Source organism: Artemia sp. Qi Xiang Cuo, chromosome 12 (assembly GCF_049724085.1).
Source record: "Artemia sp. Qi Xiang Cuo chromosome 12, ASM4972408v1, whole genome shotgun sequence".
NCBI classification, from domain to species: Eukaryota; Metazoa; Arthropoda; class Branchiopoda; order Anostraca; family Artemiidae; genus Artemia; species Artemia sp. Qi Xiang Cuo.
In genome coordinates this window covers 55,018,303-55,041,351 of record NC_142805.1, presented here as the reverse complement: position 1 = coordinate 55,041,351, position 23,049 = coordinate 55,018,303, and the positions used below count along the sequence as shown (strand labels likewise).

General features: G+C 32.6%; 1 protein-coding gene and 1 long non-coding RNA gene across 2 annotated transcripts in view; one reads left to right on the top strand and one right to left on the bottom strand.

The window, feature by feature from the left end:
- LOC148946290 (uncharacterized) overlaps positions 1-19,423 on the bottom strand; it is a 48,736-nt gene extending 29,313 nt beyond the window's left edge. Inside the window, exon 1 of the mRNA XM_089098201.1 lies at positions 19,399-19,423. Coding sequence (XP_088954327.1) covers positions 19,399-19,423 — 25 coding nt within the window. The remainder of the gene's footprint in view (positions 1-19,398) is intronic.
- LOC148946289 (uncharacterized) overlaps positions 1-22,773 on the top strand; it is a 97,908-nt gene extending 75,135 nt beyond the window's left edge. The window contains exons 2-3 of the long non-coding RNA XR_016142612.1: positions 21,681-21,835; positions 22,647-22,773. This is a non-coding gene — a long non-coding RNA (uncharacterized LOC148946289). The remainder of the gene's footprint in view (positions 1-21,680; positions 21,836-22,646) is intronic.
- The last annotated feature ends 276 nt before the right edge of the window (positions 22,774-23,049 follow it).

Below are 23,049 nucleotides of genomic sequence, written 5' to 3'. Positions count from 1 at the left end.
TTTTTGTTAGCTTTATATCGTAGTTTAGATAATGTTAATTATTTAGAGTTTTTTAGCTTAGAGTCTTAGCTTAGAGTTTTAGTTAGAGTTCTAGTTCAGTTTACTTATAGTTAAGAATTTAGAGTTTTACCTTAGAGTCTTAGCTTAGAGTTTTAGTTAAAGTTCTAGTTTAGTTTAGTTATAGTTAAGAATTTAGAGTTTTAGCTTAGAGTCATAGCTTAGAGTTTTTGTTAGTGTTCTAGTTTAGTTTAGTTTTAGTTAAGAGTTTGGTGTTTTACCTTTGAGTTTGAGTTAGAGTTCTAGTTTAGTTTTCGTTAAGAGTTTGATGTTTTACCTTAGAGTCTTAGCTTAGAGTTTTAGTTAGAGTTCTAGTTTAGTTTAGTTTTAGTTAAGAGTTTAGAGTTTTAGCTTAGAGTCTTAGATTATAGTTTTTGTTAGAGTTCTAGTTTAGTTTAGTTTTAGTTAAGAGTTTAGAGTTGGAGTCATAGCTTAGAGTTTTACTTAAAGTTGTAGTTTAGTTTAGTTTTACTTAAGAGTTTAGAGTTTTAGCTTAGAGTCTTAGCTTAGAGTCATAGTTTAGAGTTTTTGTTGAAGTTCTAGTTTAGTTTAGTTTAGAGTTTTACCTTATACTTAGAGTTTTAATTAGAGTTCTAGTTTAGTTTATTTTTAGTTAAGAGTTTATATTTTTAGATTAGAGTATTACTCTAGAGTTTTTGTTGAAGTTCTAGTTCACTTCAGTTTTTGTTAAAAGTTTAGAGTTCTACATTAGACTATGAGCGTAGAGTTTTTTTTAGATTTTTAATTTATTTTAGTTATATTTAATATTTTATAGTTTTAGATTAGAATCTTAGACTAGAGTTTTTGTTAGAGTTCTAGTTTAGTTTAGATTTAGTTAAGAGTTTGGAGTTTTAACTTAGAGACTTAGCTTAGAGTTTTAGTTTAGTTTAGTTTTAGTTAAGAGTTTAGAATTTTAGCTTAGAGTCTTAGCTTAGAGTTTTTGTTAGAGTTGAAGTTTAGTTTAGTTTTAGTTAAGAGTTTAGAGTTTTTTAGCTTAGAGTTCAAGTTCTAGTTTAGTTTAGTTTTAGTTAACAGTTTAGAGTTTTACCATAGAGTCTTAGCTTAAAGTTATTGTGAGAGTTGAAGTTTAGTTTAGTAATAGTTAAGAGTTTTGAGTATTATTTTTGAGTCTCATCTTATAGTTTATGTTAGAGTTCTAGTTTAGTTTAGTTATAGTTATAGTTAAGAGTTTGGTGTTTCACATTAGAGACATATCTTAGAGTTTTAGTTAAGTTTAGTGTTAGTTAAGAGTTTTACTTTAGACTTAGAGTTGCAGTTAGAGTTCTAGTTTAGTTTAGTTTTAGTAAAGAGTTTAGAGTTTTAGCTTGTAGTATTAGTTTACAGTTTTTGTTAAAGTTTTAGTTTAGTTTTAGTTAAGAGTTTAGAGTTTTACTTTAGAGACTTAGCTTAGAGTTTTTGTTAGAATTGAAGTTTAGTTTAGTAATAGTTAAGAGTTTAGAGTTTTAGCTTAGAGTCTTAGCTTAGAGTTTTTGTTAGAGTTCTAGTTTAGTTTAGTTATAGTTAAGAGTTTGGAGTTTTACCTTAGAGACTTAGCTTATAGTTTTAGTTTAGTTTTAGTTAAGAGTTTAGAGTTTTTTAGCTTGGAGTCTTAGCTTAGAGTTTTAGTTAGAGTTGAAGTTTAGTTTAGTTTTAGTTAAGAGTTTAGAGTTTTTTAGCTTAGAGTTGAAGTTCTAGTTTAGTTAAGTTTGGTTAGTTGGTTTGTTAAGTTAAGTTTGTTAAGTTAAGTTTGTTTGGTTAATTAAGTTTGGTTTGGTCTAGTTTGGTTAAGTTTTAGTTAAGAGTTTCGAGTTTTAGCTTATAGTCTTAGCTTAGAGTTTCTGTTAGAGTTCACAATACTCTAACACAATAACTCTAACTAAAACTCTAAGCTAAAACTCTAAGCTAAAACTCTAAACTCTTAATTATAACTAAACTAAACTAAACTTCAACTCTAACTAAAACTCTAATCTAAGACTCTAAGGTAAAACTCAAAACTCTTAACTAAAACTAAACTAAACTAGAACTCTAACTAAAACTCTAAGCTAAGACTCTAAGGTAAAACACCAAACTCTTAACTAAAACTAAACAAAACTAGAACTCTAACTGAAACTCAAAGGTAAAACATCAAACTCTTAACTAAATCTAAACTATAACTCTTACTAAAAGTTAAATCTAAGACTATAATATAAAATTTAAAACTCATAACTAAAGCTTAACAAAACTATAGCTTTAAGCGAAATTATAAGCTATGACACTAAGCTAAAAATCTAATTTCTTAACTGTACCTCAACTAAACTTTAAAGGTAAATAAAACTCCAGACTTAATCTCTAAGGTAAAACTTTAAACTCTTAACTAAAACTAAACTAAACTAGAAATCTAACCTATGACTCTAAGCTAAAACTCTAAACTCTTAACTTAAATTAACTAAACTATAACTTTAACTAAAACTCTAAGCTAAGACTCTAAGCTAAAACTCTAAATTCTTAACTATAACTAAACTAAAGTAGAACTCTAACTAAAACTCTAAGCTAAGACTCTAAAGTAAAACTCTTAACTAAACTAAACTAGAACTCTAACAAAAACTCTAAGCTAAGACTCTAAGGTAAAACTCTAAACTCTTAACTAAAACCTAACCAAACTACAACTTTAAGTAAAATCCTAAACTATGACTCTAAGCTAAAACTCTAAATTCTTAACTGTAACTAAACTAAACTTCAACTCTAACTAAAACTCTAAGCTAAGACTCTATGGTAAAACTTTAAACTCTTAACTAAAACTAAACTAAAATAAACTAGAACTCTAACAAAAACTCTAAGCTAAGACTCTAAGCTAAAAAACTCTAAACTCTTAACTATAACTAAACTAGACTACAACTTTAACAAAAACTTTAAGCTAAGACTATAAGCTCAAACTCTAAACTATTAACAAAAAGTAAAATAATATATACCTTCAAAAAAAAATCTAAGCTAAGAATCTAAGCTACAAAATCTTAACTCTTAAATAAAACTAAACCAAACTAAAACTCTAACAAAAACTCTAAGCTAAGACTGTAAGCTAAAACTCTAAACTCTTAACTAAACTAAACTAGAACTCTAACTTAAACTCTAAGCTAAGACTCTAAGGTAAAACACCAAACTCTTAACTAAAACTAAACTAAACTAAAACTCCAACTGAAACTCAAAGCTAAAACAACAAACTCTTAACTAAAAATAAACTAAACTAGAACTCTAACAAAAACTCTAAGCTAAGACTCTAAGGTAAAACTCTAAACTCTTAACTAAAACTAAGCTAAACTAGAAGTCTAACAAAAACTCTAATCTGAGACTCTAAGCTAAAACTCTAAACTCTTCTCTAAAACTTAACGAAACTACAACTTTAAGTAAAACTCTAAGCTATGACTCTAAGCTAAAACTCTAAATTCTTGGCTGTAACTAAACTAAACTTCAACTCTAACTAAAACTCTAAGCTAAGGCTCTATGGTAAAACTCTAAACTCTTAACTAAAACTAAACTAAACTAGAACTCTAACTAAAATTCTAAGCTAAGAATCAAAAACTCTAAGCTAAGACTCTAAGCTAAAACTCTAAACTCTTAACTACAACTAAACTAAACTAAAACTCTAAGCTAAGTCTCTAAGGTAAAACTCCAAACTCTTAACTATAACTAAACTAAACTAGAACTCTAACAAAAATTCAAAGTGAAGGCTCTAAGCTAAAACTCTAAATTCTGGACATAAGTAAACCTAAACTAAAACCATACCAAAATTTCCAGTATGTTAGTGTAAGGTGAAGCTTTAAGATCACAGCTAAAACTAAAGTAAACTAAACCTACTGCAAAAAACTAGTTACAATGAATATTATCTAAAAACTCTGAACCACTCCATAAAACTTAAGTAGAACTCTAATAAAAACTCTAAGCTAAGAGTCTAAGCTAAAACTCTAAACTAAAACTAAACTAAACTAGAACTTCAACAAAAACTCTAAACTAAGACTCTAAGCTAAGACTCTAGGCTAATACTCTAAACTCTTAACTAAAACTTAACTAAACTACAACTTCAACTTCAACTCTAACTAAAACTCTAAGCTATGACTCTAAGCTAAAACTCTAAATTGTTAACTATAACTAAACTAAACTTCAACTCTAACTAAAACTCTAAGCTAAGACTCTAAGGTAAAACTCTAAACTCTTAACTAAAACTAAACTAAACTAGAACTCTAACAAAAACTTTAAGCTAAGACTCTAAGCTAAAACTCTAAACTTTTAACTGTTACTAAACTAAACTTCAACTCTAACTAAGACTCTAAGCTAAGACTCTAAGATAAAACTCTAAACTCTTTACTATAAATAAACTAAACTAGAACTTAAACAAAAACTATATGCTAAGAATATAAGCTAGAAACAATAAACTAGTAAATACAAATAAACTAAAATAGAAATATAACAAAAACTCTTAGATAATACTCTAATGTATAACTATGAGCTAGTAACTAAAACTAAACTAAACTAGAACTTCGACAAAAAACTCAAAGCTATGAATCTCAGCTAAAACTATCAATTCTAAACTTAAATTACAATGAGCAAGAACTCTAACAAAACTCAAAGATAATAGTCTATGATAAAACTCGAATCTCTTAAATACAACTAAAATAATCTTAAACTTTACATAAAAATATGAGCTAATATTCTAAGCTAAAACTCTAAACTCTTAAATAAAACTAAAGTAAACTAGAGCTTCAACAAAAACTCTAAGCTAAAAACTGTAAGCTAAGACTCTAAGTTAAAACTCTAAACTCTTAACTAAAACTAAACTAGTACTCTAACTAAAACTCTAAGCTAAGACTCTAAGGTAAAACACCAAACTCTTAACTAAAACTAAACTAGAACTTTAACTGAAACTCAAAGGTAAAACACCAAACTCTTAACTAAAACTAAACTAAACTAGAACACTAACAAAAACTCTAAGCTATGACTCTAAGCTAAAACTCCTAACTATAACTTAACTAAACTATAACTTTAACTAAAACTCTAAGCTATGACTCTAAGCTATAACTCTAAATTCTTAACTGTAACTAAACTAAACTTCAACTCTAACTAAAACTCTAAGCTAAGACTCTATTGTAAAACTCTAAACTCTTAACTAAAACTAAACTAAACCAGAAATCTAACTAAAACTCTAAGCTGAGACTATAAGCTAAAAACTCTAAACTCTTAATTAAAACTAAACTAAACTAGAACTCTAACAAAAACTCTAAGCTAAGACTCAAAGATAAAACTCTAAACTCTTAACAATAACTAAACTAAACTTCAATCCTAGCAAAAACTTTAAGTTGAGACTCTAAACTAAAACTCGAAACTCTTAACTAAAGCTAAACTAAACTAGAGCTTCAACAAAAACTCTAAGCTAAGACTCTAAGCTAAAAACTCTTAACTAAAATTAAACTAAACTAGAACTCTAACAAAAACTCTAAGCTAAGACTCTAAGCTAAAACTCTAAACTCTTAACTAAAACTAAACTAAACTAGAACTCTAACAAAAACTCTAACCTAAGACTCTAAGGTAAAACACTAAACTCTTAACTAAAAGTAAACTAAACTAGAACTCTAACTGAAACTCAAAGGTAAAACACCAAACTCTTAACTAAAATTAAACTAAACTAAAACTCTAAGCTATGACTCTAAGCTAAAACTCTAAACTCTTAACTAAAACTAAACTAAACTAGAACTTTAACAAAAACTCTAAACTATGACTCTAAGCTAAAAACTCTAAATTCTTAACTGTAACTAAACTAAAGTAGAACTCTAACTAAAACTCTAAAGTAAAACTCTAAACTCTTAACTAAACTAAACTAGAACTCTAACAAAAACTCTAAGCTAAAACTCTAAGCTAAAACTCCAAACTCTTAACTAAAACTTAACCAAACTACAACTTTAAGTAAAACTCTAAGCTATGACTCTAAGCTAAAACTCTATATTCTTAACTGTAACTAAACTAAACTTCAACTCTAACTAAAACTCTAAGCTAAGACTCTATGGTAAAACTCTAAACTCTTAACTAAAACTAAACTAGAACCCTAACTAAAACTCTAAGCTAATACTCTAAGCTAAAAACTCTAAACTCTTAATTAAAATTAAACTAAACTAGAACTCTAACAAAAACTCTAAGCTAAGACTCTAAGCTAAAAAACTCTAAACTCTTAACTAAAACTAAACTAGACTTCAACTCTAACAAAAACTCTAAGTTAAGACTCTAATATAAAACTCTAAACTCTTAACTAAAACTAAAATAAACTAGAACTCTAACTAAAACTCTAAGCTAAGACTCTAAGGTAAAACACCAAACTCTTAACTAAAACTATACTAAACTAGAACTCTAACTGAAACTCTAAGCTAAAAAATCAAACTCTTATCTAAAACTAAACTAAACTAGAACTCTAACTATGACTCTAAGCTAAAACTCTAAACTCTTAACTATAACTTAACTAAACTATAACTTTAACTAAAACTCTAAGCTATGACTCTAAGCTAAAACTCTAAATTCTTAACTATAACTAAACTAAAGTAGAACTCTAAGCTAAGACTCTAAGCTAAAACTCTAAACTCTTAACTATAACTAAACTTCAACTCTAACAAAAACTCTAAGCTAAGACTCTAAGGTAAAACTCTAAACTCTTAACTAAAACTAAACTAAACTAGAACTTCAACAAAAACTCTAAGATAAGACTCTAAGCTAAAACTATAAACTCTTAACTAAAACTCTAAGCTATGACTCTAAGCTAAAACTCTAAATTCTTAACTATAACTAAACTAAACTAGAACTCTAAAAAAAACTCTAAGCTAAGACTCTAAGCTAAAACTATAAACTCTTAATTATAACTAAACTTCAACTCTAACAAAAACTCTAAGCTAAGACTCTAAGGTAAAACTCTAAACTCTTAACTAAAACTAAACTTAATTAGAACTTCAACAACAACTCTAAGCTAAGACTCTTAAGCTAAAACTATAAACTCTTAACTAAAACTCTAAGCTTTGACTCTAAGCTAAAATTCTAAATTCTTAACTATACCTAAACTAAACTTCAACTCTAACTAAAACTCTAAGCTAAAACTGTAAGGTAAAACTCTAAACTCTTAACTAAAACTAAACGAAACTAGAACTCTAACAAAAACTCTAAGCTAAGACTCAAAGCTAAAACTCTAAACTCTTAACTATTACTAAACTAAACTTCAACTCTGAATAAAACTCTAAGCTAAGACTCTAGGCTAAAACTCTAAACTCTTAACTAAAACTAAACTAAACTAGAACTCTAAGCTAAGACTCTAAGCTAAAAACTCTAAACTCTTAATTAAAACTAAACTAAACTAGAACTCTAACATAAACTCTAAGCTAAGAGTCTAAGCTAAAACTCTAAACTCTTAACTATTACTAAACTAAACTTCAACCCTAGCAAAAACTCTAAGTTGAGACTCTAAACTAAAACTCTAAACTCTTAACTAAAGCTAAACTAAACTAGAGCTTCAACAAAACTCTAATCTAAGACTCTAGGCTAAAAATTCTAAACTCTTAAACAAAACTAAACTAAAATAGAACTCTAACAAAAACTATAAACTAAGACTCTAAGCTAAAACTCTAAACTCTTAACTAAAGCTAAACTAAATTAGAACTCTAACTAAAACTCTAAGCTATGACTCTAAGGTAAAACACCAAACTATTAACTAAAACTAAACTAAACTAGAACTTAAACAAAAACTCTAAGCTAAGACTCTAAGGTAAAAACTCTTAACTAAAATTAAAATAAACTAGAAATCTAACAAAAAACTATAATCTAAGATTATAAGCTAAAATTCTAAACTCTTAAATAAAACTAAACTAGAACTCTAACTAAAACTCTAAGCTAAGACTCTAAGGTAAAACACTAAACTCTTAACTAAAACTAAACTAAACTAGAACTCTAACTGAAACTCAAAGGTAAAACACCAAACTCTTAACTAAAACTAAACTAAACTAGAACTCTAAGCTATGACTCTAAGCTAAAACTCTTTAACTATAACTTAACTAAACTATAACTATAACTAAGACTCTAAGCTATGGCTCTAAGCTAAAACTCTAAATTCTTAACTATAACTAAACTAAACTAGAACTCTAACTAAAACTCTAAAGTAAAACTCTAAACTCTTAACTAAACTAAACTAGAACTCTAACAAAAACTCTAAGCTAAGACTCAAAGCTAAAAACTCGAAACTCTTAAATAAAACTTAACAAAACTACAACTTTAAGTAAAACTTTAAGCTATGACTCTAAGCTAAAACTCTAAATTATTAACTGAAACTAAACTAAACTTCAAATCTAACTAAAACTCCAAACTAAGACTATATGGTAAAACTCTAAACTATTAACTAAAACTAAACTAGAACTCTAACTAAAACTATAAGATAAGACTCTAAGCTAAAAACTATAAACTGTTAACTAAAACTAAACTAAACTATAACTCTAAAATAAAATCTAAGCTAGGAATATATTATAAAAAACTATACGCTCTTAAATAAAACTAAAATAGACTTCAACTTTAACTGACACTCTAAGCTAAGACTCTAAGCTAAAATTCTAAACTATTAACTAAAACTAAACTAAACTAGAACTCTATCAACAACTCTAAGCTATGACTCTAAGGTAAAACACCAAACTCTTAACTAAAACTAAACTAAACTAGATCTCTAACTGAAACTCAAAGGTAAAACACCAAACTCTTAACTAAAACTAAACTAAACTAGAACTCTAAGCTATGACTCTAAAATAAAACTCTTTAACTATAACTTAACTAAACTATAACTTTAACTAAAACTCTAAGCTATGGCTCTAAGCTAAAACTCTAAATTCTTAACTATTACTTAACTAAACTAGAACTCTAACTAAAACTCTAAGCTAAGACTCTTAAGTAAAACTCTAAACTCTTAACTGAAACTAAACTAAACTAGAACTTTAACAAAAACTCTAAGCTAAGACTCTAAGGTAAAACTCTTAAATAAAACTAAACTAGAACTCTTTCAAAAATTCAAAGTTAAGACTCTAAGCTAAAACTCTAAACTCTTAAATAAAACTTAACCAAACTACAACTTTAAGTAAAACTCTAAGCTATGACTCTAAGCTAAAACTAAATTCTTAACTGTAACTAAACTAAACTTCAACTCTAACTAAAACTCTAAGCTAAGACTCTATGTTAAAACTCTAAACTATTAAATAAAAATAAACTAAACTAGAAATATAACTAAAACTCTAATATAAGACTATAATATAAAAACTATAAACTCTTAACTGAAAATAAACTAAAATAGAACTATACCAAAAACTCTAAGCTAAGAATCTAAGCTAAAAAACTCTAAACTCTATACTAAAAATAAACTAAAATAAAACTCTAAGCTAAGTCTCTAAGATAAAACTCCAAACTCTTAACTATAACAAATCTAAACTAGAACTCTAAAAAAAACTCTAAGCTAAGACTCTAAGCTAAAACTATAAACTCTTAACTATAACTAAACTTCAACTCTAACAAAAACTCTAAGCTAAGACTCTAAGGTAAAACTCTAAACTCTTAACTAAAACTAAACTAAACTAGAACTTAAACAAAAACTCTAAGCTAAGACTCTAAGCTAAAACTATAAACTCCTAACTAAAACTAAACTAAACTAGAACTCTAACAAAAACTCTAAGCTAAGACTCTAAGCTAAAACTATAAACTATGAAATAAAAAAACACTACACTAGAACTCTAACAAAAACTCTAAGCAAGACTAAGCCAAAACTATAAGCCCATAAATAAAACTAAACTAAACTATAACTATAGAAAAAACTCTACTATAAGACTCAAAGGTAAAAAAACAAACACTTAACTAAAACTAAACTAAAATATACCTAAAACAAACACTCTAATATAAGACTCAATGCTAAAACACTAAACCCTTAACTGAAACTAATCTAAACTATAACTTTAACTAAAACTCTAAGCTATGACTCTAAGCTAAAACTCTAAATTCTTAACTATAACTAAACTTCAACTCTAACTAAAACTCTAAGCTAAGACTCTGAGGTACAACTCTAAACTATTAAATAAAACTATAAAAAACTAGAACTCTAAAAAAAACTGTAAGCTATGACTCTAAGCAAAAACTCTAAACGATAAAATTTAGCTTGACTATAATAATTATCGAAAATAAACTATAGACTGTGTCTAAAAGCAAAAAATCTAAACTCTTAACTAAAAATAAAATACAGATCCTAAAAAACATTAAGCTAATGCACCAACGTAAAAACTACTAGCCATCAACAATAACTAAACTAACATAAAACTATAACAAAAACTCTAAGCTAAGACTCTAAGCTAAAACTTTACGCCAATGGGTTAAAGAAAAAACTGGATAAATGTTTTTTAATTTCTAAGTCTAAAAATTTAGTCCGAAAAAACTAAAAAAGTATTAGAAAAATGAGGAGGGGCTCTTTGGGGGCCCGGGGGGCCTTTGGGGGTCCGGGGGACCCTTGGGGGACGAGTGGTCCTTTGGGAGCCCGGGGGACCTTTGGGGGCCAGGGGCTTCCTTCGGGGTTGGGGTAGGGGGATCAGAGCCCTTTGGGGCTGGGGTAGAGGACCTCACAACACTGTTTAAATAGAACTTGTGTATTATAACGACCACAGAGTTTCACCTTCAAATCTTCTTCTAAATCATCTTCTAAAATCATCTTCTAAAATGCCTCACATAGTTTCGCTTAAATCATCTTCTAAAATGTCTCAAAACGGTTTTGCCCAAATAATCTCTAAACGTAATTTCTGCGTGTTCCCTTTGTTTTGACATCCTTGCGCTGTCACATTTCAAATTCCTAAGACACCCTTTCCCGCGTTAATCTCTTCATCTCTAAGATCAAAACATTCGCTCGGAGACAATTCTCCTGAATGAACCCCAACAAATCAATCAACCTTGACATCATCTGTCAGACATTAATAAACTTCGCCCGGAAACAATTTTCCTGGACGAACACCAAAGACATAAATAAACTTCACCCGGAAACAATTCTCCTGGACGAACTCCAACAAATCAATTTCTTAGAAATTTACTTCCCCTTCGACTGACAGCATAGGTGTTCTCTCTAGGGACTCTATGCCCATATATGGTGCTACCACGTCGTCATGTCACGAGCTCATAAGGTTAGGTTAGGTTACGCAATCAATTTCTCAGAAATCAATTTCCCCTAGGGAGCCTATGCCCATATATGGTGCCCCGTCGGACTGACAGCACAGGTGTTCTCTCTAGGGACTCTATGCCCATATATGGAGTCCCGTCGGCATTAAATTAAATTGTAGATGGCAGCAGGGGTGAGGGGTGGGAGTTATAGATAGCTTTCTACTGGCATATAAGAAATAGTCACCTTCTAGTAGAAGTGTCCAAACTCATGCCGATATAGTGTCATTGGAGGTACGACATGCCACTGGAGGAGGTCTTGGCGAGAGTTTTACTTATCTAAGTCAGTCAGTATTTTTTCACCTTCACTGGGAGAGGTAGGGACAGGATGTTTGGGCATGTCCTTGTTTCATGTTTTTCAAATTCAGGGCTCAACAAACTTCATGTTTTTCGAGGGTTTTGCCACAATTTCCAATATTTTATTATTTACTTGTTTTACTCCTTCAAGAATCGATCATCGCCCCAGCCCTGAGAGGTAATTCAGGCTATTTGGAGGATTTTTATATATTTACAAGCAAGGGTTTGTCCAGGATTTTAGGTAGGGGGTGGGGGAGTTTTTTTTGGAAGGGGGTTGCAAAAAACTTAAAAAAAATGTAAAAAAAGAAATATGCGCATTTTTATTACGTTTTTATGACTTTACAAAAATTTTGAGCAGAAGGAGGTTAAAACTCAGTATCCTCCCTCTGGATAACACCTTGTCTACATGCACTAAATAGATTATCCAGTAACAAAAACGACATGGATGGTGACAATTCTTTTCACTTGCAGACGAATGAAATGTCAAATTCAAACTTGAAAAAAAATTGAGTGACAGGAAGATAAAGCTAGTCTAGATTTTTTCATAGTCGATACGATAGCTGCAATCTAGTAAAGAGTGAACCATGGCCCTTAGTAACCAAAAGGTTAAAAGTACACTTGAAGAAAACTGTCTAGTGAGAAAAAACTGATATTTGAAGTTGCTTCAGGATAGGCAACTTTTATTTCGGTTAATTTAATAGTAAAAGTCTGTTACAAAAATAAACACACATGAATATTTAGGAAGAACCTGTCACTGATACCCCAAGCCGTATCCAGGGGGGGCAGTTACGGGGCTTGAACCCCCCCCCCCCCCAAAAAAAAAAAAAAATTTTGTCCGACTCGTAAAAACGTAACAAAAAATGAGTATAAACGAATCTTTGATGCGTTTTTAAGTTCTTTTTGTACCCCCTCCCCCCTGGAACAGAAATTCTGAATACGCCCTTGGTGAAACCTGTCAAATATGGGGTTGGTAAAATACTATATGAGAGAAAATCACAGTTCCCCATCCTGAACAACAGGGAAAATCACTTTTTTCCGAAAGGTCAGTTAATCCAGCGGTCGTGGAATATTTGGAGGGGTCTCATTCAAATGAACGTCGTAGCATATAGGGCTCGTTTTAAGTAAAAAGTGAAATCTTCCTACAGCAGCAAGGGTTGAAATGCCCAGAAAGTAAAAATTCCAAGATGTTCAATCAATTTTTTATATAATTAATTAAAAAAAAAACTTTCCAAAAAATAAGTTTTTCAAAGAAAAGTAAAGGCCCTTTTAAACTTAAGCTCAGCAGATACAAATACCTTAAAACGAGCTTATAAATGAGCTTGAAACGAGCAGAAATTAAATAAACAATCAATGCAAACAAACATACGATAGATACTCATGTAAATTAATAAATAAATCTTAAAACGAGTGAAACTTAAATTGAATATGCAAATCAAGCTTGAAACGAACAAAAATCACCACAAACAAGAGTTTGGGTATGACCTCTTTCTCTCACTGTAAAAGTCTAAAACCTACTGCGTCATTGGCGCTTTACTGAAAAATCAATTTTATGACATATATTTTCTTTCGTACTTAATATTGAAAATAAACATTAAAATTATAGTAACATTTTGAACTGATGAGCTTTCAGCAATTAACGTTATACATCAAATATTCAGTTTAATTTATTAGCTCTTTTTAAAGTTGTTAAAGACGAATATAGTTTCACTACAAACAAGTGTTTGGACACTGCCTCCTTTCCTAACTGTAAATAAAAACCAAAAGCCTACTGCGTCATTGGCGCTTAACTGAAAACGAATTATATTACAAATATTTTCCTTTCCAGTTCTTACAGCATTGAAAATAAAAATACAATTACAGTGAAATAAATTCTTGAACTGATGGATCTTTCAACAATTAATATCATTATACATCAAATATTCAATTTGATGTTGTTTATACTTTCCAAGACTGTTCAAGACGCATATAGTTTTTGGTAAAGCGCCAATGACACAGTAGGTTTAGACTCTTAAAGTTAGGGAAGGAGGTCATACCCAAACTCTTGTTTGTAGGGATTTCTGTTTGTTTCAAGCTTGATTTACATATTCAATTTAAGTTTGACTCGTTTTAAGATTTATTTATTAATTTACATTAATATCTATTGTATGTTTGTTTGCATTGACTGCTTATTTAATTTCTGTTTGTTCTAAGTTTCATTTATACTTCAATAGGAAAATATTTTTTTTCGTTTTAAGCTTGATCTGCATACTCAATCTAAACAATAATCGCTTTGAGATCTATTTACTCATTTTTGTTATTGCTTGTTGTATGCTTTTGATACGGTTGCTTATATAGTTTCAGTTTATTTTGAGTTTCGGTTACTCATTCATTGTAATTTCCGGTCGTTCTTAGTTTGAAGTTTCAAAGGTATTTTTATCTGCTGAGCTTAAGTTTGAAATGGTATTTACTTTTCTTTTAAAAGCATATTTTTCGTAAAGCTTTTTCTTTTAATTAATTTTTGTTCGTTTTTGATTGCAAAAAGTTTCAAGTTTTTAAAAATTCCTTATTTCAAATTCAAACTTAAAAAAAAAATCAAATATTCATCAAAGTTTGAAAACTGGTATCAAAGTAACAATATCAAAATGAAAAAATGGGGTTGTGTCAACCTCGGAGTTTTTATTATCTGATGTTTAAACTATTTTTAACAAAATTGCTATCTCAAAACTTTTATCGGATGGGTTTTGGGAAAAAGGGCGTGTAGAGACTAATTAAGCTTCAGTCTCTTTTGACTCTATAAAAATGAACTAGAACTTTCTATTTTAAATCAAATGAGGCCTCTCTGAAGTTTATAGGAGTGTCCTTTCTATAAGATTCATATATATCCCCAGAGAATAACTTACAACGCCTGTCCCTGGGCCCTGGGGGGCTGTGTCGACCCTGGATTTTAATATATGTTGGTTGAACAATTTTTAACAAAATGGTCAACTGAAATTTGTATCGGATGGGTTTATCCATCCGATACACCCAAAGGCGTGGAGGGCGGGAGGGGCTAATTGCCCTCCGATCTTTTTTCACTCTGAGAAAATGAACTACAACTTTTAATTTCCATGCAAATGAAGCCTCCCTGAAGTTTATATGAGCACCCTTTCAGTAAGAACCACAGACGGCCCCAGGACATAGCTTTCAAGGCCTGCCCCCGGGCCCTGGGGGGATGTGTCGACACCGGAGTTTTTGTTATCTGACCTTTGAACAATTTTGAAAAAAATGGCTCTCTCAAAGTTCTTATCGGATGGGTTTGAGGAAAAAGAGGCGTGGAGAGGAGGTCTAGTTGCCCTCTTATCTCTTTTGACTCTTAAAAAGTGAACGAGAACTTTCAATTTCCAATCATATGAGCCCTCCGAAGTTTATACGAGTATACATTCCATAAGAACCATATTTGCCCCCAAAGTAATACTTACAACGTCTTCCCCGGGTCCTGGGGGGGGAGGGTTGTGTCGACACAGGAGTTTTTCTTATCTGACCTTTGAACTATTTTTTAACGAAATGGTCATACGTAGAGGAGTTTTGTTATATGATCTTTAAACTATTTTTAACAAAATGGCTACCTCAAATTTTTTATCAGATGTATTTGGGGAAAAGGGGCTTGGGGGGGCAGTTACCCTCCGATCTTTTTCGACTCTTAAAAAGGACACTAGAACTCTCGATTTTCAATCGAATGAGCCCCCTTCGAAGTTTATACAAAGACCCCTTCTATATGAAGTGCCTCTGGGAAAAAAATAAATGGAGTGTTGGGGGAGGCTAGCTGCCCTCCAATCCCTTTTGACTCTTAAAAAGTGAATTACAACTTTCCATTTCCAATCAAATGAGTCCTCTATGAAGTTTATACGAGCATCCCTTCCATAACAACCATATATGCTCCCGGGGCATAACTTACAACGCCTATCTCCGGGCCCTGCGGGGGCTATGTTGAAACCGGAGTTTTTGTTATCAGAAATTTGAACTATTTTTAACAAAATGTCTATCTCAAAATTTTTCTCTGATGCATTTAGGGCGTGGAGGAGGGGGGGGGGCTAGTTGCCCTCCGATCTCTTTTGACTCTTAAAAAGTGAACAAGAACTTTCAATTGCAAATCAAATGAGCCCTCTCCGAAGTTTATACGAGCAGCCCTTCCATAAGAACTATATATGCTCCTAGAGCATTGCTCATAACGCCTGCCTCTGGGCCCTGGCGGGTTCCGTCGACACAGGAATTTTTCTTATCTGACCTTTGAAATATTTTTAATGAAATAGCTATTATAAAATTTTTATCGGATTGGCTTGGGGAAAAAAGGGTAGGTGGGGGAGGGCTAGTTGCCCTCGGATAATCTTCTGACTTAAAAATTGAACTAGAACTTTCAATTTTCAATCAAATGAAACCCTTCTGAAGTTTATACGAGTATCCCTTTCATAAGAACCATATACGCCCCCAGTACAACACTTAAAACGCCTACCCCCGGGCCCTAGGGGGAGTTTTGTTATCTAATTTTTGAACAATTTCCAAAAAACTGGTTATCTCAAAATTAGTAGCGGATGGGTTTGGGGAAAAAAAGCGTAGGAGGGGGGTGCTTGTTGCCCTTAACTCCGTTGACTCTTAAAAAGTGAATTAGAACTCTCAATTTCCAATCAAATGAGCCCTTTATGAAGTTTATAAGAGCTTCTTTTTCATAAGAACCATACATGCCCTTAGGGCATAACTTAGAACGCCTTCCCCTGGGCCCTGGGAGGTTGTATTGACACCAGATTTTTTCTTATCCGACGTTGAAACTATTTTTAACAAAATGTCTATCTCAAAGTTTTCATCAGATGAGTTTGGATAAAGAATGCATGGGGGGCGGGGGGCGAGCTGGCCTCGGATCTCTTTTGACTATTAAAAAGTGAGCTCGAACTTTCAATTTCCAATCAATTGAGCCCTCTCTGAAGTTTATACGACCATCCCTTTCATACGATCTATATATGCCTCTGGGCATAACTTACAACGCCTGCCCCCGGGCCCTGGGGGGTTGTAACGACACCTGAGTTTTTGTTATCTGACTTTTGAGCAATTTTAACTTAATGGCTATCTCTAAATTTTTATTGGATGCATTTGGGGAAAAAGGGGCGTGGGGGGGCTAGATGCCCTCTAATCTATTTTGACTCTAAAAAAGTGAACTAAAACTTTCAATTTCCAATCAAATGAGCCCTCTTTGAAGTTAATACGAGCATACCTTTCATAAGACCAATATATGCCCCCAAGGCATAACTTACAACGCCTGCCCCAGGGCCCTGGGGGGTTGTGTCGACAACGGAATTTTTCTTATATGATCTTTGAACTATTTTTTAAAAAAATAGCTATCTTAAAATTTTTATTGGATGAATTTGGGAAAAAGAAATTTGGAGGGGGGGAAGCAGGTTACCCTCTTTTGACGCTTAAATACCTTTTGAAGCTTAAAAAATGAACTAGAACTTACAATTTCCAATCAAATCAGCCCTCTCTGAAGTTTATATGAGCATTCCTTCCATAAGAACGATATATGCCCCCAAGGCACAACTTATAACCCTTGCCCCTACAGACTGTGGGGGGAGTGTCCTGCTCAAACATGTAATTTCCAGAACTTTCAACTACGTTGAGCAAAATTGCTCGATCAAAATTTTGATTGGATGTGTTTGGGAAGATGGTGGGCGTGAAAGGGGTGTCAGTTGCCTTAGAATTACTTTCGATTATTAGAAAAGGTACTAGCCATTTAAATTTTCAATCGAATGAGCCCTTTCTGAAGTTTCTACGACAACGCTATCTATACAAAACCTTATGTGCCCCCAGGGCATAACTTACAACCCTTGCCCTGTGGGCTTGGGGGGTGGGGGGGCGGGGGTGTAATCCTCAAAGACCTAATTTCCAGAACTTATAACTACGTTGAATAAAATGGCTATATCAAAATTTTCATTGGATGTGTTTGGGATGCTTTTTCATTTGATGTGTTTGGGATTAGAAAAGGTACTAGCCATTTAAATTTCCAATCGAATGAGCCCTTTCTGAAGTTTCTACGACAACGCTATCTATACAAAACCTTATGTGTCCCCAGGGCATAACTTACAACCCTTGCCGTGTGGGCTTGGGGGGGGGGAGTGAAATCCTCGAAGACCTAATTTCCAGAACTTATAACTACGTTGAATAAAATGGCTATATCAAAATTTTCATTGGATGTGTTTGGGAAAAAGGTGGGCGTGAGAAGGGGGTTAGTTGCTCTCCAATCACTTTTCGACTATTACAAAGGGCACTAGCTCTTTGAATTTCCAATCGAATGGTCCTTTTTTGAAGTTTCTATGACAACGCCATCTATAAAATCTTATGTGCCCCCAGGGCATAACTTACAACCCTTGCCCTGAAGGCTTTGGGGGAGTGTCCTCCTCAAAAACATAATTTTATCTGGAAATCAACTACTCTAAACAAAACTGCTATCTCAAAATTTTGATTGGATGCGTTTCGGGAAATGTTGGGCGTGGAAGGGGTGTTAGTTGCCTTCCAATCACTTTCGAGTATTAAAAAGGGCACAAGCCACTCCAATTTCGAATTGAATGAGCCCTTTTCGAAGTTTCTACGACAACTTCTTCGATACGAAGTGCCCTGCTATAAAGGGAAAAAAAATATCACACTGTGCCAACATCGTTCTTATAAGGCCCCGGGTATAACTTAAAACCCTTGCCCTGAGGGTTGTGGGGGAGTTTCATTCTCAAAAACCTATTTTGTATCGGGAAATCAACTACGCTCAATAAAATGGCTATCTCAAAATGTTGTTTGGATGTGTTGGGGGGAATGATGGGCGGGGGGGGGAGGCTAGTTGCCCTCCAATCACTTTTAGCCCTTAAAAAGGGCACTAGAAGTCTCGATTTCCATTTGAATGAGCCCCCTTTGAAGTTTCTACGACGCCCCCTTCCATATGAAGTGCCTCTGGGAAAAAAAAAAATAATAAAAGATTGGAGCCGTATGACCTTTACTATAGGCAACGTTATAGCGTTGCCTCTGAAACTGCTCTACACCATGACGTAATACCACAGCAACCCCTTTGTTCATTTATAAATCGTCAGCCGATAATGACGTGGATGATGCAATGGGTGTAAGGCCTGTTCCCTCTGAAGCATTCCCCTTCTATAAAATTCATATATATATATATATATATATATATATATATATATATATATATATATATATATATATATATATATATATATATATATATATATATATATATATATATATATATATATATATATATATATATATATATATATATATATATATATATATATATATATATATATATATATATATACAATTGAGCTATATCACCTAATATTAAATCTGTTCTTACTTAAATTTCTCTCAGCTCCTTTCCCGTGATAACAATTTCCAAACTGAAGGAATCTAACCTGGGTAGTTGACAACTTGGCTTGAGGCTTGAGTCCAGATCAGTAAGAAATCAATATTTTCATTTTGGTCACCTCTAATTTTCAACTGATAAGCGATTAGCTCCTCCCAGAACCCTCGAAGAGTGTAACTATATATACAAGGAATGTAACTGTACTCATCTCAACGTTAGTTTACGCTTATACTCTAAAAAAGCGTACTTTTACGCTGATCCAACAACTGGGTAGTACGCTGAACGAACGTAAGTCAACACTGCCAACGTGAAATTAAGTTTTTTTTACCATGGGGGGATTTTCCAGGGAGAATTTATTACGGGGGTAAATTTTTCAGGGGGAGAGGATTGAAGAGGAAATATAAGTTAACAAAACAGTTCCAACTTTTATAATATGAAAAAATTGTAGTTACCAAACTTTGAAACCGATTCCGCCATAATTACCCCCTCCCCCTCGGCCCCTCTAATTTGCAAACATATAGATAGCCTAATTGTATTATTCCCATCTGTTTTCCTGTTTCTTGAATTTGTCAACATTTAATCGATTCACGATTATACTAGTTGAAACAAGAGTGAAGCATGGCAATATGTACGGAAAATAATTAATTCGGGCTATATATATATATATATATATATATATATATATATATATATATATATATATATATATATATATATATATATATATATATATATATATATATATATATATATATATATATATATATATATATATATATATATATATATATATATACATACAATTTATAAACAGATTTTGCTCTCAGAATGATATTAATTAATTGTTACACTATTTTTATGTTTCGGTTTTTAACTATAAATACTGCTGACCACTGTGTTAAGTGTTGTGAGCTTGTGTGCCTCTTCTTTTCTGAATGAGGTGCCACATGGTTTGAGAGTGGTCTCACATCTGCAGAAACTTGCAAGATCATGTGGCTTTAAACTGCCTCTACACTCCCCTTTACCGGGGTAAAGATCGTTTTGAAGCAAATAAATCTCCTGAGTCTCTAGACTTTAAAACGCTGGACTTGAAACAAGATGATATAATGGGAGCTGGTTTTTCAGCTACAAGCAGCACACCAGGATTAAGCCAAACATCCTCAGGTGACTCTGTTATCAATCCTATTGAGCCTAGAGGGCAAGCACTTGCAAATGGGCTTGCTTTGCTTCTCCTTCAATTAGAATCACAGAAACATGTAGCTTCCTCAACTGTTAGTTTTATTCTTGAAAATCTTGTAGCGAAAGAACTTAAAGAAAGTGTTGCTAAATGTATCTCTTCTGTTTCTCAGCCAGATTTGTTTGAGAAAATAAATGACGAAATTGAATGTCATTATATGCAAGATCATTTACTGCTTGTTACGACCCAACCACCGGATCACTGAGATCTCAGTACATGAGAGACCAGTATTTAAAAAAATGCATTACTATGGTACCCGAGCAAGTCTGCATTGGACTTGACAAATATGGAAACAGGAGATTTGTTCAAGCAGTTTCAGTTACAGCCACCTTGGAGAATCTTTTCAAAGACAGAGGACTTATTTCATTTCGGACATATTGGTAACATACTTCAGAAAAAGGTGCATATAGAGACTTCTATGATGGTGACTGTTTTGCTTCTTTGTATGCTTCTGATCCTGAAATGAAGAAAAATGTGATATTTCTTCAGCTCTACCAAGATGAAGTACAAATGAAAATCCACTTAAAAAGTCTACGTCAGGAAAGTACAGCACTCTAGCTTTTTATATAAGAGTTCTCAACTTCCCACCTTGGCTTCGAGCAAGGCTAGATCTGATGTAGCTAGTTATGCTAGTACTGGCATCGAAGTTCAAGATTGTTGGTCCTGAAAAGATCTTCAAAAGGTTGTGAATGAATTAGTGTCTCTTTGCACTGAAGGGCTCAAATTTTATTGGAAGGTTCGTCAAATGCTTTAACCGAACTGTGCAGAATATTTGCAGAGTCTGAATGTTCTCCGGAAGTACAGCAGCTAAAGACTATTGGAAAAGTTAGTTTCCTCTTAGAACTAAACTATCCTATGAGGAATGTTTAAACAAGCTGCAGGACTCCAATATTAGGAAACAGTGTGAAAATGGCTTGAAGTTCAATCCTGCTTTCAACAGCTTGCCCAACTTTCATTTGATAGAGTTTACATTACCGCCATGCATTAACTATGACTTGTTTGAAGGTAATATGAAGGCGGATGCTTGTGATGAAAATGCCTGTGATGCCATTGATCCGGTTATCAATGTCGTCGGCGAGTAGTCACAGCTCAGTACACGTTATTCATTGGATTCGTCATAGAAATATTCATGGTGCCTGATTTACCTTAATTATTTTATTGACAAGAAGATCACTCAGTACATTTGTTTAATTGAATGAATTAGGTGTGGTTGGATTCTTTACTTTTTTTCCTCTTCATTTGTTTATGATGTTATCCTTAACCTCACAATAATTGTGAAACATTTGTCGGCGCGCTACCCCAATATATATTTTCATTCGTGTGTAATTTTCTACTTCAAAATTCTGGCTTTTGTTTTACACGCAATGGTAAAAAAGGTTCTATAGTCCTTTAGATTTTTCCTTCATAAGGTGTTTGGGGTAAAGAAAGCCTTTTTACCCTTGTTGTCATCTCTGTTTAAAGCTTGGGAGATGGTCCAAATTTGTTTTTGTCTTTCAGGTCACGTTTCGACGCAGGATTGTAGTTAACGTAAACCTCGTGGAAATCTGTGAACGCAAAACAATGCTAGAGGCCTTATTTGCATGGTTCTTGTCATACTGGGTTTTCGGCATCAAGTACGGGAAGCAAAAAGGGCTACTTACCGTCTTGGAGAGGTTTGTTACATACATATAAATTTTGTCAAATAGAATAACTTTTATCTTTGATCGTACTATTTTTTTGCTTCCAAACAAGTTTCCCAGCCTGCTCGAATACTTCTCATACTTCCAAAAAGCAAATTAAGTCGAATTATTTTTTTTTTTAATATTCTGAATCTATCAATAGCCACAAGCTGGGCTTTCACTTAAAAATTTGCCCGTTTTCACCAAGAAACAGGCATTTTTACATCGTATTGATCAGTTTTAGATTCCTTCAAATTTTGCAAGTTGCAACTTTTGTTTCGAGCATACAATTATTTGCTTTCAAGCAAGACCTCAACTCCACCTAAAATTTTGATAAATCCTTCCTCAATTCAACGTTTAAATAAAATTCCTCACCCAACTCCTCCTTGACTCCTGCATAAGACCTCAGGGAAACCGAACTATCTTTTTGGGTCTACTATGTCTGTATTTCCTGTCCTCCTTAAGCTGTGCTGGACTAGTTTTATAGCCTGTCCTACTTCCATCTGGTCCACCTTTATCTTGATAAAACTGCCCTAGCCCACAATCATCTTAAATCACTTTTACCTGATGTGGCCAAGGATTCATCCCTCTTTCATATTCGAAAAGTTGTTTCCTTTTCTAAGTTCTATGTCTTCCTTGAAATAACATCATTTCTACGCTACTGTCGTTGCTAGAGATTTCTAGCCTGATTCTACACATATAGAAATTATTCTTCTAATAAATTATTACGAAACCCTATTGTTACGAATTATTGTTACGAAACCCTTCATGATTGTTGTAACCTTAGGAACTGCCTTTGTTCTAGGTATGGCTGGACCCTCACAAGAAGGCCCTTCTACCAGCAAAAGTGAGAACGTTTTAAAACAAACCGTAATATATTTTTTTGTGTATTTTTTTTATTCAAATATATGGATATGTAAATAAGAAAGAAATATTTGTATTCGTTTGTCTTTTTCCATAGTGTTTGGCCAGATGGTCGTGTTTTTAAATTGATGCGAATTAAAAGTCAGGGGAAAGATCAGTGATAGGCCGAGACTGTTTGTGCTTTTCTTTTTCTTCCGTCATGTACTTGCTTTTTGTGTACTGGGCAGGAGTAACTGCGCTGGTCATGGTAGAGGTTTCGTTTGATAAGTTGCCCCTTCGAATTTGAACTTTGTGTGGTATGATGGATCAAGGTCTTTTCGCACTTTTTTTCTACTGTCAGTTGA